This window comes from Chiloscyllium punctatum, chromosome 20 (assembly GCF_047496795.1).
Source record: "Chiloscyllium punctatum isolate Juve2018m chromosome 20, sChiPun1.3, whole genome shotgun sequence".
NCBI lineage: Eukaryota > Metazoa > Chordata > Chondrichthyes > Orectolobiformes > Hemiscylliidae > Chiloscyllium > Chiloscyllium punctatum.
The window spans coordinates 84,527,327-84,544,250 of NC_092758.1; the positions used below are offsets into that span (position 1 = coordinate 84,527,327).

General features: G+C 44.2%; 1 protein-coding gene across 4 annotated transcripts in view; it reads right to left on the reverse strand.

Moving 5' to 3' along the window:
* LOC140492234 (dihydropyrimidinase-related protein 3-like) overlaps window positions 1–16,924 on the reverse strand; it is a 240,286-nt gene that overhangs the window by 72,432 nt on the left and 150,930 nt on the right. For all 4 annotated transcript variants that reach the window (XM_072591147.1, XM_072591145.1, XM_072591144.1 and 1 more), the window contains exons 5-7: window positions 9,152–9,213; window positions 6,470–6,550; window positions 5,548–5,616 (exon numbers count right to left, since the gene is read on the reverse strand). In XM_072591147.1, coding sequence (XP_072447248.1) covers window positions 5,548–5,616; window positions 6,470–6,550; window positions 9,152–9,213 — 212 coding nt within the window. The remainder of the gene's footprint in view (window positions 1–5,547; window positions 5,617–6,469; window positions 6,551–9,151; window positions 9,214–16,924) is intronic.

The following is a 16,924-nucleotide window of genomic DNA, read 5'->3' on the forward strand; positions in this document are numbered from 1 at the left end:
GGATGGGATTGGGAGAGAGTGATGGAGATCAAAACACACAGTAAGCATTTAGAGTAGGAGATACCAGGGGCCAGTATTGAGAAGCACCACAGGTATTCAGATTGCCAGTAGGTGTCTGTATTCGGCTCCTTCACCATTCTTCAGTGAAAAATCTTGAGATTGAAACTGAAAGAACACTTTTAGGTCATCGCCTTTAGGATAAGAAATGTAAATCAGAGTTGGGGAGAAACTAGTTCTCCCAAAGGGTTGTGAATCAGTGGATGCTGGGACAGTGAGTAAATTTAAGGAGGTGTTAGACAGATTTTTAATTGGTAATAGGTTGAAGGGATATAGGGAGAAGGCAAAAAAAATGGGGGAGAAGAGCATATCAGCCATGATCAAATGGCAGAGCAGACTCAATGGGCCGAATGGCCTAATTCTGCTTTTCTATCTTATAAACTTAGGAAAATGGGACAGTGAATCCGATGCTAGATGCCTGGAGGATCCCATTGGTGTCGAACCACGTGAAAAAGATCTTCCTATCTTGTTGGTATGTGCCAGTCTTACCCACCAATTCAAAATGACTCTGCCCTGAGTCTGATGACCTCTCAACCCACCTCCGTACAGTGGTGGCTTGCTTACAATTCAAGATACGTAACCTCGTCTAGTTGCTAAATGATACCGAGGGCATTAAGGAAAAAGACAGTTCTCTGATCAAAATGAAACCATGCAATGGTCCTCTTCTCAAACCAGTTCGACTGGTTTCTAATACCCACTGAGGACTGATTTACAAAGCCGACTCAATGTGTCAGCTTAATCTCAGCAACATGCAGGGTCCAAAAACAGAAAGCTAGCTGGGGAACATCACTGCAGCAGTTATAACCACCGAATCCATTGTAGTTCTTATGGGAAGTGAAGCTGAACCGTCTCTAAGTGGGAGAGAGTTGATCCTGACATACACACTAACACAGCTTGTAGTCATGCGAAGCTTCTGTATTATCTAGCACTGAAAAATGTGTTGCTGGAAAAGCGCAGCAGGTCAGGCAGCATCCAAGGAGCAGGAGAATCAACGTTTCTGAAGAAGGGCTTATGCCCAAAACGTCGATTCTCCTGCTCCTTGGATGCTGCCTGACCTGCTGCGATTTTCCAGCAACACATTTTTCAGCTCTGATCTCCAGCATCTGCAGTCCTCACTTTCTCCCTGAATTATCTAGCGTACTGGCTGAGGAATGGTGCCTGCATAAATCTTCACTGAAGAAAAAAAATACAAGTTGCTTTTTTTTTTGCATATCATATGATGTATGAAATCATCCATGGCACTAGTCAGGCATTCCTAACAGATGGAAGGACTCCAAGCTCTTAAACAGCACAATGTTGATATTTTAAACTCAGGACTCTGTTGTTACTTTTATCGATCAATTTTTAAACGAACAAATTCCAACAACTCAAATCTCATAGCTTTGGCTCTGCCCTGCTTGCAGTTCTCAAAGCATCCAAACTATTTCCCTCCCCGCACTGACCTTTCCCACCAGCTTACTCCCAACTGACCCTTATCCTGGGCTCCAAGTCTACCCTTTCGGTTCCGAGCTCAAGTGACCTCAATCATCATCAAACCCAGGCACAAACCGCCCAATTTCAACAAGTCAACAGGTTTTGAGTAAGTTTTCACTTTACAAATAAAAAAAAGTGCCCTCATGTCCACATGCTGTTCAATTATCACAGAAGATCATAGAATCCCTACAGTGTGGAAACAGGTCATTTGGCCCAACAAGTCCAACTGACCATCCAAAGAGTATCCCAAGCAAACCCATTCCCCTACCCCATTATTCTACACTTACCCCTGACTAGTGCACCTAACCTGCACATCCCTGAATACTATGGGCAATTTAACGTGGCCAATTCACCCTAACTTGCACATCATTGGACTGTGGGAGGAAACAGAGGAAACCCACACAGACACGGGGAGAATGTGCAAACTCCACACATTTGCCAGAGGCTGGAATCAAACTTGGGTCCCTGGCACTGTGAAGCAGTAGTGCTATAATTATGAAGTAATATGGCTTTATCCAGCCTTTTCCCAACATCCTGCCCTCAGTTATACAGTCAGAGTCATGCAGCTTGGAAACAGACCCCTCGGTCCATACTGAACACAGTCTCAAACTAAACTAGTCCCACCTCCCTGCTCATGGCCCAAATCCCTCCAAACTCTTTCTGTTCATGTACTTATCCAAATGTCTTTTAAATGTAACCGTATGCGTGTAACTTCCTCTGGAATTTCATTCCACACGCGAAGCAGCCTGTGTAAAAAATTAGCTCCTTACATCTTTTCTAATCTCTCTCCTCTCATCTTAAAAAATGTGCCCCCAGCTTTGAAATCCCCCATCCTAAGGAAACAACACCTACCACTAACTCTATCTATGCCCCTCATGATTTTGCAAACCTCTATAAATGTCACCTCTCAACCTCTTACACTCCAATAAAAGTGTCTCTCTGACAGGCTTTCCTTCTTTCTCTCGTGCAATAACCAGCACAATCCTGAATGATGCCTCAGTGGTTATCACTGCTGCCTCACAGCACCAACTCATCGGCCCGGGTTTGATTCCACCCTCAGGCGACTGACTGTGTGGTGTTTGCACATTCTCCCAGTGTCTGCGTGGGTTTCCTCCGGGTGCTCTGGTTTCCTCCCACAGTCCAAAGATGTGCAGGTTAGGTGAAGTGACTGTGCAAAATTGCCCCATACCTGTTCAGGGATGTGTAGGTTAGGTGCATTAGCCAGGGGTAAATGTCAAGTAATCGAGTAGGGGAACAGGTCTGGGTGGATTATTCTTCAAAGAGTCGGTGTGGGCTTGTAAGACCAAATGGTTTGTTCCCACACTGTAGGGATTCTATGATCCTGACCAGGATCAGCTACCTCAGCACAGACTAGATTCAAACTCAGAACAAAAACCAAAGTTTTTCTGGAATGCTGGAAACCAGAAACCAAGACCGATATTGCTGGAAAAGCTGAACAGGTCTGGCAACATCTATGGAGAGAAATCAGTGTTAACATTTCGAGAAAAGTGACGTTTCTTCAGAAGAGGCAGAAGGGGCTGAAGATGGGTCACTGGATCTGAAACATTAGCCCTGCTTTGTCTCCAGATGCTACCAGACCTGTTGAGTTTTCTTTTCCAGCAATTTCTGTAGATTCAAACCCAGGAGTTTAATCAAATGAAACTTTTGAGGCACAGTTTTTTAAAAAAGAAATAAAACTGCCCAATAAATCCAAACATAATGAAGCATCACGGTATGGACAAAGGATCATTAAAAAAAATTTATCTCCTATTCACTTGTCTGAGATGTCTGAGAGCACTACTTCCAAACTGAAATCACTACTGCATTATGGGAATCTAAGCAGCCAATTTACACAGAATTAGCCCCCACAAACAGCAATGTAACAGTGACAGGATAGTCTTTTTTTTGGTGATTTGATTGAGGGACAAATACTGGCCAGGAATAATTCCAGTGCTCTTCTTTGTAACAATGTGCAGATTTTTAAATTTCCACTTGAACAGGCTTCAATCTCAGCCATCTTATCCAAAACACAGCACGCCTGACAATGCGACACACACTGACCACTGCACCGCAGTAACTCTGTGCATTAATAATCTCCAAAGAGACTAACTGTAAACTAACCATGAATTGTGGTGTCCTACAGGATTCACCCTAACCCTAAAAGATACTGTGGAAGAGAGCTGGCTAAGTATACATCAGTATGTTCCCTGTAAGTGTTAGCAGGTCAACACTTGTGAGCAGAATCAAGCAGACTTTCACACAAAATCTCATCTCAGCTCATTGTGAAGCTAAAATAAACACTGATTGTTCAGTGAATTAGTTTTAGCCAAGATTGCAAATCTCAATTGTTCCTCCTCACTTGTCTCAATTTTCCCTTCCCCTTTATAATTTTCAAATTTAACTATTGTCTCCCCTTTTCTCTGCACCATAAAATAAATTGTTTTCAATCTTTACCCAATGGCTGATTTTCCTTAATTTTGATTGGTCATATTCTAAGTGTACTGAAGTATTTTTCCCCCCAAAATAATAATTTTCTAAGGTTGTGAACCAATGTTACAAAGGAGAGCTCAGAGTGTGATTCATGGTTGTATTTTAATGCTGCGAGTTCCACAACAAAGCCAATCAACAGCCTTGACCAGGAGAACTGACCTAGAACTTGAGCCAGTCCACATGTTTTGTTTTTATTCAAGCAACAAGGAAGCGTTGCCAAGCAACTAACTTTGCTGTTGAGCCAGGAGTCCCAACAGTGACCAAACATCCTTAATCCTCCTTAGCTCTGACTGGGTCAAAAGGTGAATATCATTTGTAGGGAGTTTCTCCTGCCCTGGCTTCAGTATTGTCGAGCTGCCTCAGGAAGAAGCTATCACACTGACACTTGATGAACTAACCCTAAAGGGAACTCATTCAAATGCTCTTCAGATAGTCAACAACAGGGAAACTCTTCTTCAAACAATTAAACCTGACGTCATGTCGAGGCTGTCCAGGACATCGGTGAGGCCTCTTCTGGAATACTGTATGCGGTTCTGGCCATCCTGTTACAGGAAGGATATTATTAAACCAGGAGAGGGTTCAGAAAAGACAACCAGGATGCTGCTGGGAATGGAGGTTGAGAGTTTTAAGGATAGTCTGGGGCTTGAATTGAATTGAATTTATTGTCATGTGTACCGAGGCATAGTGAAAAGCTTTGTCTTGCGAGCAATACCATCAAATCACAGAGTTAAGTAGTTAGAAGACTTCTTTCACTGGAGCAAAGGAGATTGAGGGGTGACCTTATTGAGGTTTATAAAATCATGAAGGGCATAAATAAGGTGAATGACAAGGGTCTTTTCCAGAGGGTGGGGAGTGGTCAAATTGAGAGACCATATTTTTAAGCCAAGAGGAGAAAGATTTTAAAAGAATACGAGGGGCAACTTTAATTTACCCAGAGTGGTTTGTGTGTGGAATGAACTGCCAGAGGAAGTGGTGGATGTGGGTACAGTTACAAAGTGTAAAAGACATTTGGATAAGTTCATGAATAGGAAAAGTTTGGAGGGATATGGGCCAGGAGCAGGCAGGTTTATTTTGGGAATTAAGTCGGTGTGGACTGGTTGGGCCGAGGGGTCTGTTTCAGGACCTTAGGACAGAGGCAGCAGCCAGTGTGAAACCAAGGCAAGTTAATATCTTTGCATGATCAACATTGACGTTCACAGAGAGAAAAAACAGATTGTAAAATACCCAAACCTCTCACTGGAACTAATGACAAGGTCAAAGGTCAGTCTTAATGAAACAGAAGCAACAAAGGAAACTCTGATTCCCTTCATATTCCTCTTTGGTGCATTGCTGTTTGAAGCACATCGTCTCTAGGCTCATTATGAGAGATAAGTAGTAGTACAATCTGAGAGAGCTGCCCAGTGCCTCTGTTCGCTCAAACACCATCATTTACCCTGACAGCGGGCACATTTGCAAACTGGTTGCTGCATTTCCCGATGTCGCAAAGTACTTCACGCAGGAAGAGTCTAAAATTACTCGTCTCGTTACCTCCTCTGGTCGACTGAGTACGTGGCCCTCTGGACCGCTGATCCCCATCTCCAGCAAGCGTTTCTGTTCCTGTAACAAAGGGAAACAAACCATGTGTGGTAAGCACTGCTGAGTGAAATCCTCTGATGAGGAGCATTTAATGAGAGATGCAAATCTCAAAATTGAAAAGAATGGTGGGGGTGGGGGTGGGGGTGGGGTTGGGAGCGGGTGGAAGACAAAAAAGGTCCATCAAGTTCAGCCTTCACCAACTTACCTCACCCACTACCCCCATAATCCAATAATTAAGTTATTGACTAATCCAAATGGTCAATCTCTATCAATGTGTGCATAATAGTCAGTCAAAACTGAGGAAAATCTCAAAAAAGGTGGAGAGAATAAAGGTGGAGAATAATACTGCCCAGGAACAGGCCCTTCGGCCCTCCAAGACTGCGCTGACACATTTTGCCCTTCCATATTAAAACTGTCTTCACTGACAGAATTCTCTATTCCCATCCTATTCATGTATTCATCCAGGTTTTTCCTGAATGCTGTTGTGCCTGCTTCCACCACTTCCTCTGGCAGCGCGCTCCAGGCACTCACCACCCTTTGTGTGAAAAACGTGCCTTGCACATCTCTTTTAAACATCCCCCCCCCCTCGCACCTTGAACCTGTGTCCCCTAATAATTGACCCCTCCACCCTGAGAAAAAGCCTCATAACTTTTCACTCTATCCATGCCATTGACAATCTTAGAAACTTCTGTCAGGAAGCTTTGCGAAGTGCACTGAACTTGCCACACTGAAATAAACTACATCAGATTGGCTGGTGCTCTCAGAGGCTGGACTTGCACCTGAGAAAGTGGTGACCTTCAGCCAAGAAACATTCCTCAAAGTGTTAAACGGCTGTGTTTCCCAACGATTCAACCCAAAGTCTCAACGCACTGACCTGGGCAATGATATCTCCATTCTCCGCGTGGACTTGCATTATCCCTCCAAGGTCTCCCATGTACTTGCAGATATCATAGAGCTGGAAAGGGATTGGGAAAAAAAAAACAAAATGAAGTGTTTGCAACAGGTTCAGCAATGGATTGCAACATCCCCTGTTCCACCAGATGGATAAGTGTCTCCTCATTTACATAAGCAGCCCACAGTCTCTGGCAGGAAATGGGGAATTCAAGAGATTTCATTTCCCCCTTGACTCCCTCAGCTCTCCCTCCCATCCTATGACTTAAATTAAGCAGTACAGGACCGGAGAAGAAAGGCATTAATTAAGTACAGATAAAATTCTTCCCTTTGGTGTTGAGTCAACCATTTCTCCACAACTTGCAACATCCTCAGTGTTTCCTACAATTTGTTCCTCCTCTGGGACTAGTCAGTAAGGCCAAAGTCCTACTCGGAGAAAGTGAGGACTGGAGATGCTGGAGATCAGAGTTGAAAAGTGTGGTGCTGGAAAAGCACAGCAGGTCAGGCAGCATCCGAGGAGCAGGAGAGTCAGCGTTTCAGGCATAAGCCCTTCATCAGGAATCCTACTCTCGTGTTTATTAGATGACTTACAGTGTGGAAACAGGCCCTTCGGCCCAACAAGTCCACACCGACCCGCCGAAGCGCAACCCACCCATATCCCTACATTTACCTAACACCACGGGCAATTTAGCATGGCTAATTCACCTGACCTGCCCATCTTTGGACTCTGGGAGGAAACCGGAGCACCTGGAGGAAACCCACGCAGACACGGGGAGAACGTGCAAACTCCACACAGTCAGTCGCCTGAGGGGGAATTGAACCCAGGTCTCTGGCGCTGTGAGGCAGCAGTGCTAACCACTGTATATTTCGGAGGTGCAGTATACCTACCGTCCGGTCTAAAACTTTTCCCACTTCTCCTTTTCCACAGGTAGGACTGGTGGAGAGGGGAGGGAGGGAGTGCCTAAGACCACCTTAGCTATCTAGCCAATGACATGGAACACCATCAGCTACAAACAACAGGGTCCACTGAGCTCAGCCTTCACCAACTTACCCACCTCCCCACCACACTCCCGTAATTAAATTACTGACGAATTAAAGTGGTCAATCTCCAAATGCCCCACCATCCTGGCTCCGAAGTATATTCTTGCTCCTTCACTGTTACGTGTCAACATCCTGAAACACACTCCCCACCAACAATGCATGGGCTCCTATAAGGACGACAGCAGTTTAAGGTGACAGCTCACCACTACCTTCTCAAGGTCAGATAAGAATGAGCAATAAATACTGGCCCAGTCAGCAACACCCACAGCCCCTGAATGAGTTAAACCATCCTCCACTGCCCTCAATGATGTAACGTGTTCCAATGACTGAGTCACCAAAAGGAATCTCTCACTGTGCAACATCGGCAGAGGTCTGGAATAGTGCCTTCCCAAGGTTAGGCACACCCAACATTGGTATCACTCACTGGAAAATGCAGAAGTCCGGGCTTAGTTTAGTCAGGACTTCCTCTCAATTTTCCTGGAACTTGCTGACTAATCTCCGTGATAACATGGGGAGCCCAGCATCAGAAACATGCAGGATAATGGTTTCTACAAAACAGTGAACAAATGCCCCACACTTGCGAGAAACAGGCTGTCTCTCCACAGGTTGCCACCACCCTGGGCTGGCTTAACTCATCTAGTCCAATGAGAAACAGAACGCACACCCACATTAAAAACACGTGTTGGGTTTGCATACCAGCAAGATGATGGAATTACTTCAGAAGCTTCATTTAACAGCAATGAAATGCCAAAACCTCCCTCATGCTCTGTTACCATTTCCAATTTGAACCCAAAATTAAATATCCCCAAAATGCACATGGTTAGCCTTGTGTCAACAGAACTAGTCTAACACTGAGCTGTGTCCAATGCTAAGTTAGCCACGTCACCTTCCTTGTAATTCTCCAAGTGGGGGTCTGTGCAAAAAAAAAAGGGCCCTGGGGTTATTTGAAAGAAAGTGAGGCCAGGTATCTCAGGAGCTTGCTGCATAGAATCCCTCAGTGTGGGAGCAGACCATTTGGCCCATCGGGTCTACACTAACCCTCTGAAGAGCTCCCCACCCAATTGCTGTAACCCCACATTTCCCATGGCTAATCCACCTAACCTGCACATCCCTGGACACCATGGGCAATTTAGCACAGGTCAATTTACTTAACCTGCACATCTTTGGACCGTGGGAGGAAATGCATACAGACACTGGGAGAATGTGCAAACTCCACACAGACAGTTGCTCAAGGCTGGAATCGAACTTGGGTCCCAGGCACTATGAGGAGCAGTCTAACCACTGAGCCACCATGCTGCCCAGTATATTACTGGTGAAAGGCCCTGGAGCATCTTACGAGAGGATGGAAGGACAAAAAACTTAAGTTACTATTTCAGTATTAGGTTGACAACTGTAAATTTTCATATAAGCTGGCCAGATGTGCCATAGAAGGCAGTAACTAATGCTGTGACCCCTCAGGATAATCAGGCAATAAAGAATTTGAACATTGTAGAATCTCAGGATGACTCCAAATCAGTGTTCTTCAAAGGTACACTGTGGATATCGTGCTATTGAGACAGAGATACTCACAACTGAAGCCACGGAATAGGAGAACTGGTTTCACATTGTAAAAAAAAATCTTTACCTCAGCATTGGACATCTGATATAAATCTTTGTAAGCCATGTAGACAAGGAAGGAGTTCACACCTGTCAGTAATAAAACACAGATACAGCTTCAAAATGTTGTTAAATAAAACTGGAATAAAATACATTGTGAAAGGAGCAAAAGCCATTTCGAAACTAAACTATAATCTGCTATACGAATGTGTTGATTAAGGAATGGTTACTTTATACCAAAAGTATTCCTGATGAAGGGCTTTTGCCCGAAATGTCGATTTTACTGCTCCTCAGATGTTGCCTGAACTGCTGTGCTTTTCCAGCACCACTCTAATCCAGAATCTGGTTTCCAGCATCTGCAGTCATTGTTTTTACCGACCAAAATAACCAGAGTTGTTCCACGAAAATAAATTTTGAAAGTCAATTCAAATTGTGCTGCTCATAAGTGCTGGATTGACACAGTGATTCAAAAAGTGTTTAGTTAAACTTTTCCCAACTGACTACTCTAAAGCAGACCTCATTCCTGATGAAGGGCTCATGCCCGAAACGTCAATTTTCCTGCTCCTCGGATGCTGTCTGAGCTGCTGTGCTTTTCCAGCACCACTCTGATCTCGACTTTTAAATGTGTTAAGGAACACCGTAAATTGTAGCTTTGCTCGGCATATGATGCTGAAAAATCATTTTCCATATAATTGCAAATTCTGACATCTCCCACCCCCCCCCAAAAACACAAAAAAGGCAGAGGCAATGATTTAGTGGTATTATTAATTCAGAAATTCAGCTAATGTTCTGGGAACCTGAGTTCGAATCCTGTCATGGTAGACGGTGGATTTTGAATTCAATAATAATCTGGAATTACGAATCTACTAATGACCATGAAACCATTGTCGATTGTCAGGAAAAACCCATCTGGGGTCACTAATGTTCTTCAGGGAAGGAAATCTGCCATCCTCACCTGGCCTGGCCTACATGTGACTCCAGACCCACAGCAATGTGGGTGACTCTCACCTGCCCTCTGAAATGGTCTAGCAAGCCATTCAGTTCAAAGGCAACTAGGAACAGGCAATAAATGCTGGCCAGCCAGCCACACCCACGTCCCACGAGTGAATATAGAAAACATCCCGATCATTTCAGCTATGACTGGTGTTAGAATTTTGTAACCACACAAACGCGTGCATCAATTGCAGAAACCTTACAATTTAGGGCTAAAGATCAGAGGCAAATGTGCTGGGCTGCAAATAACGAGAGAGTTTAAGACACACCCGTCCTTGGCATCAATCGCAAATCACATTACAAAATTGCAACTATACACCATCTTGTCAGAGAGACACTTTTACACTAAGAACAAAACAGCACAGAAACAGGCCCTTCGGCCCTGCAGGCCAGTGCTGACACATTTTGCCCTCCCATTCGAAAACTGTCTTCACTTACAGGATGTTATGACCTGCTTTTAAGTCAACACTCGTTTTTTTGAGAGAGGATGAGACTTCAAACTTCGACTTACGCACTTTAATCGACAGTACTTTTCTGAAACTTCTTTTAAATCAGGTTTGAAAATGCTGCCAATTAAGTTAAATATCAATAGCCTTAAAATGCATTGAATATTCTTGCAACAAATTAAAGGACAATTTGTTAACTGACTGCAGGCTTGCTCTGCTGAAGTATGTTGCAGCAATATTTTAAATGTTTCCCTTTCAAATATTTATTTATATTCAAATATTTCATAAATAAATAATATTTCCCATTTCCACACAACATGCTCAGCGTTACTTTAGAAATCACTTTTCACTGAATAATTCATGGTGGGCCTATTATGCTTTAAATGTTACCATCTGCGACCAGCTTTCAAAACACATCAGCAATACAAGAAGCTTATCTCTCAACTCACAGCCTGGGCATCACTATGGCACAAACACGACCATAACTATATACAGGCATAATGCGGATGTCTGCGCTACATTGTCAGACTGGATCAGGGGATGCAGTGGTGAGAAATACAAAGGCAGGGTCCTGATTTCAGACACCCGAAAAAGGACAGGGGAGAAACTAGAAAAGAGGAGGCCTAGACAAAGAAGGGAAAACCAAAGGCCAGAGAGAAGGGGACTGGGAATTAGGGGGACGCAAGCCCAGTGGACAACGAAGAATGTTACCTCAGAGTGCAACAGGATCTTGAGCAGATGAGCCAATGGGCTGAGGAGTGGCAGATGGAGTTTAATTTAAGTAAAATGTAAGGTGCTACATTTTGAAAAGGCAAATCAGGGCCGAACTTATACACTTCATGATAAGGTCCTGGAGAGTGTTGCTGAACAAAGAGACCGTGGAGTGCAGGCTCATAGTTCCTCGAAAGTGGAGTCTCAGACAGATAGGATAGTGAAGGCGGCGTATTTTGGTCCGAGCATTGATTTTAGGAATTGGGAGGTCATGTTGAGGCTGTACAGGACATTGGTTAGGCCACTCTTGGAATATTACATGCAATTCTGGTCTCCCTCCGAGAGAAAGGATACAGTGAAACTTGAAAGGATTCAGGAAAGATTTACAGGAATGTTGCTAGGATTGCAACATTTGGACTAAACAGAGAGGCTGAATAGGCCGGGGCTCTTTTCCCTGGAGCATCGGAGGCTAAGGGGTGACCTTAGAGAGGTTTATAAAATCATGAGGTGCATGGATAGGATAAACAGACAAGAACTTTGGGGGAGTCCAAAACTAGAGGGCATAGGTTTAGGATGAGAGGGGAAAGATTTAAAAGGGACCTAAGGGGCAACTTTCTCATGCAAAAGGTGGTGTGTGTATGGAATGAGCTGCCAGAGGTGGTGGTGTACGCTGGTACAATTACACCATTTAAAAGGCATCTGGATGGGTAGAGGAATAAGAAGGTTCCAAGGGGATATGGGCAGGTGAGACTAGATTGGGTTGGGATATTTGGTTGGCATGGACGGGTTAGACCAAAGGGTCTGATTTTGTGCTGAACATCTCTATGACTCAAGAGCTAGGGCAAGACAAATCAGAAAGATTGAGGGTTGAAGGGAGTTGATAACCAAGGCCTGCGCACACCGGAATCAGGAGCTGAACAGGAAATATTCACCGCCTGGATCCAATCGCAGCTCCTTGGGTTAGCTGCTACCAGCTTTTCTGTCACTTGGGAATCCGAATCCTCCAAAGTTAGACTTCAAAGATGTAAATTAACCACGTTTTCCCTTCAGTAGCTGCAGTGTGTGTTGGCTGCAGGATACACTGCAACAACTCAAAGGCTCCTTCAATAGCACCTTTCAAACCTGTGCCCACTGCCATCTGGAAGGACAAGATCAGAAGGTACATGGGGACACCACAGCCTACAAGCTCCTCTCCAAGGCACACAGTGGCCTGACTTGGGAAATACATTGCTGCCCCCTCTATCCTTCAAGACTCACTCCCTCACAGTCACGATCCCCATTTGTTCCACCTGTGAAAAATCTCACAGTGGCTTCCTATCAGATCGACGTTGTGAAACTTAAAAGGCTTCCGAAAGGATGTTGCCAGAGTTGGAGAGTTTGAGTTACAGGGCGAGAGGCTGAATAGGCTGGAGCTGTTTTCCCTCGAATGTCGCAGGCTGAGAGGTGATTTTATAGAGGTTTACAAAATCATGGGGGGCATGGATAGGATAAACAGACAAGGTCTTTCCCCCTGGGGGTGGGGGAGTCCAGAACTAGAGGACATAGGTTTAGGGTGAGAGGGGAAAGGTATAAAAGGGACCAAAGGGGCAACCTTTTCATGCAGAGGGTGGTGTGTATATGGAATGAGCTGCCAGAGGAAGTGGTGGAGGCTGACACATTTACAACATTTGAAAGGCATCTGGATGGGTATATGAATAGGAACAGTTTAGAGGGATATGGGCCGGGTGCTGGCAAATGGGATTGGATTAGGTTAGAATATCTGGTCGGCATGGATGAGTTGGACCGAAGGGTCAGTTTCAGTGCTGTACATCTCTATGACTGGATGATTGCTGTGAAGGTGAGTTTGGGTCAGGATTTAGGTCTCTAATGGTTTAATCACTCACCCGATTGACGATGCTGTCACTTTAAAAGGTTATTTTGTCTTTTTGAAGAGAGGTTGGAAAGGTAGCGATGCCGTACTGGCTAAGTAACAAACATGTGAGGCTTTTAGGATGGTTTTTATTTTGGAAGAATCTGAACGATGGCAGCAAATTGAACAGGCTGTTCCATTAATTTTTTTTTTAGCTGTAGCAGTCAGAAGCTGTTAGGGTTCTCAGAAAGAGCTGGAAGTTTCAGTAAATTATTCAGATCTGCTTCACTCTCTGAATTCTCTGTTCCTGTTTATTCCTCCTGGATTGGAGAACTGCATGTGAGAATCGGTGTCTGAATTTACCTTTTTGCCAAGTGGCTGAGTTTACGGGATGTTTCTACACTGGAACAGTTGATTAGTAATAGGTATTATATCGATTACTCTGTTATGTTTTCTGATAATTAAGTTATTTTAAATTGGTCTTTCTTTTGTTTTTATATTAACCGCAGTGTTTAAAATAAATTACATTTTGCCTAACGTTGGAGTAGTTTGACCAGTCATTGCATCAGGAACATGACACTTCACATTTGGCTTTAAAGTAAGAAAAGGTTAGGGTCTCGGCTACCTTCCTAAAATATTTGGAGGGGGTTTGGCCTGGTCAATCCCCCTCAAACCCATACAATTACCAAATAAAGCAGTAAGAAGCCGCCAATCCATTCTTCAAGCCTATCCACCTTTTAATAAGGCCGTGGCTGAAATGAATGCAGTCTTAATCTCACTTTTCTGTCTGGTAGTCTCCGAACACTTTGAAGCCTGTTTATTAAAACTCAGACCCAGTGTTCAGCCGACTTACTGAAGCAGTCATTACTGCTCTCCAGGGAAGAAAATGCAGAAGACAAACAACCCTCAAAGTAATTTCTCCTCTCCCAGAGGATAAACCTTGGGTTATGGCAAATGACACACAGTCAGTTCACGTAATAACGTGATGGTTGTGTCCTTGAGCAACCCAGCGTTATAGAAAGATTGTACCTTAAGAAACAGTGCTTGAAGTGTTGGTGATGTAATCGTGTTACAGTCAACACTCATTTTAAAAGTTTGTGCTTTAGAAACAGTGCCCCCCAAATCGTCAATGGCGTTACAGCGAATTCGCATTAATGAAACGCGTGTTACAACAAAGCAACCTGTATGCTGGTCCAACTCATCTTGATTGCCTCAAAATGGACGTCTAGAAAGTTTGTCTTCAAATATCAATAGTTTTTAATATGTTTTCCTTGTTTTTGTACTGTGCCCCAAATTCCAATTTCTCCTATGAGGGTAGAGTGACCTAGTATCCTAGGATTTGAAGGACTGGTCTATATCGGTGGCCGATCTTCAGGCCCAGAGGGAAAGGTCAGTTGCAAAGAGGATAGTTACACTTGGAAATGAACCAACTGGTCATACAAGCTCCAAAAAGTGCAGCTTGAAGTACCCAAAATGGGTTGGATCAGTACACAGAATCTTTACAGTGTGGAAATAGGCTGTTTTGCTCATCAAGCCCAGACTGACCCTCCAAAAAACATCCAACCCAGACCTACCCTATCCCTGAAACCCCACATTTCTAATGGCTAACCGACCTAGCCTGCACATCCCTGGAGACAAGCATGGCCAATCCACCTTAACCTGCACACCTTTGGATTGTGGGAGGAAACCAGAGCACCCGGAGGAAGCCCATGCAGACACGAGGAGAATGTGCAAACTCCACACAGACAGTCACCTGAGGCTGGAATCGAACCCGGTCCCTGGCGATGGGAGGCAGCAGTGCTAACCACTGAGCCACTGGGCCACCCTGATAAGACCATAAGACATAGGAGTAGAAGTTAGGCCATCCAGCCCATCGAGTCTGCTCCACCATTCAATCATGGCCGATAGGTTTCTCAACACCATTCTCCCGCTTTCTCCCCGTAACCCTTAATCCCATTGATACTCAAGAACTTATCTCAGTCTTATATGTACTCAATGACCTGGCCTCCACAGACTTCTGTGGCAATGAATTCCATTGATTCACCACTCTCTGGCTAATATAGCATCTGCAATTTTTGCTGATTCTTTCTCCTCACTTCCGTGTCGAAACATGCTAGTTGCTGGAATGCTCTGTGTCTTTGGCCTTTAGCTTTATAAAGCAGGAAACATCCACTCCAACACCCACTCCCCCTCCCCCCAGACAGTCTGGACAGCACCCAACCCTGGCTCATAATCTCCTCCATACTGTCATGCCCTTCATTTACTTCTGGAGAGTTTTGCTCACTGTGCATGAAGGGAAGTATCTTTCATCATCAATCCTTCCCTGCACCCTCCTAACAGTGTAGATTTCCATAAAGACAACCCTACTTCTGCGATCTGTACAGGTTCAACATTTTCCTTAAAAAGACAACATCTTCACTCCAGCAAAAAGAGGTGAACCTGCTCTGAGCCATTCCCAATGCAAGTATAGACTGAGATCAAACTGTACACAATATTCCAGTTGCAGACTCACAAGTAACCCTGTACAGTTGTATCAAGACTCCGCTATTTTTTAATCACCCATTTCCCTTGCAATAAAACCCAGGTTTTCCACTTTCCCTTACTTGCTGTACCTGCATGCTAAACTGGCTGCAATTTGTGGTTGAAAAACTCCTTCTCTCCAATATTAGTGTTTAGAATGCCGTTTCAATTTAAGATATCCTAGGGTACACATCAGGTCAGCTTTGCAAGTTCACCAAGTGCTCCACTTTAACTTGGCCCTCTGGGTCCTGTGAAACAATGAATGATTTCTTTGGTGAACAGGAAAGGGCAGAACATTGCATCAATCTGCTGACACACTGTATAGGGTATGGAAACTCACTGTGCAATGCCAAACTACTGCACCAGCATATGTCACGCCACAGAAATATAGTGCAGGCGGGCGTTCAGTCTATTATGACTGAGCTCTCTCTCCAAAGCCACCAAATTAGTCCTGCTCCACTCCTTTTTCTGCACAATAACCCAAAGAATTATTCTTTTATTTCATTTCGTTTTGAAATCTGATTCAACCCTAGCATTCCAGATGATATCTATTCACTCTGTTAATAAACTGGCATCCCCCTTCCGCTATCCTGCAGTTTCTGACTTCCCTAGCACTGGAAACGTCCACTCCCTTTACAGAGGTGTACAGCACAGAGGAGGCCCTTCGGCCCACTAAGTCTGCATTGTTTATAAACCTCATCAATAGATGAACGAGCTGTTGGTGAAAAGTCTTTAACCACAACAAGATTCTCACAGAGTCAGATACTAACAGCAACTCGTGATGCTTGTGCTACTGGTTAAGCTATTACAGAGGAACCTCGATTATCCAGCATTCAATTATCCGAACAAAATACTCCCCACTCGCGTCATTCGGATAATAGAGGTGCCTCTACATTCAGTAATATTGTTCTGATTGTCCCAAATGTTTGGTTGCAATCCCCAGACTAGGCTCATCTCATTCAGATTCTTCAGCAGGCCCCACCTACATCGTGGGAAATCTCTTAACCGACTGTGTAGTAACTCTGGTAAAATAAATAATAGGATGGTGGGAGATTGGTTGAGAGAGATTTGTTGGTGGTGGTGGTGGTTGGTGGGGGGGGGTAAGGTGTGGAAGAGGCAGAGTAAGGGGGATGGAGGCAAAGTATTGATTTATTGTTGCCAGATGGACTAAGGTACAGTGGCAAGTGTTGTTTTGCGTGCTATCCAGGCACAGCGTACCATAAATTGTGCATCAGCATAGCAGAACAAATTGCAGTATACAGTGGTACTGCCGTGGATGAGG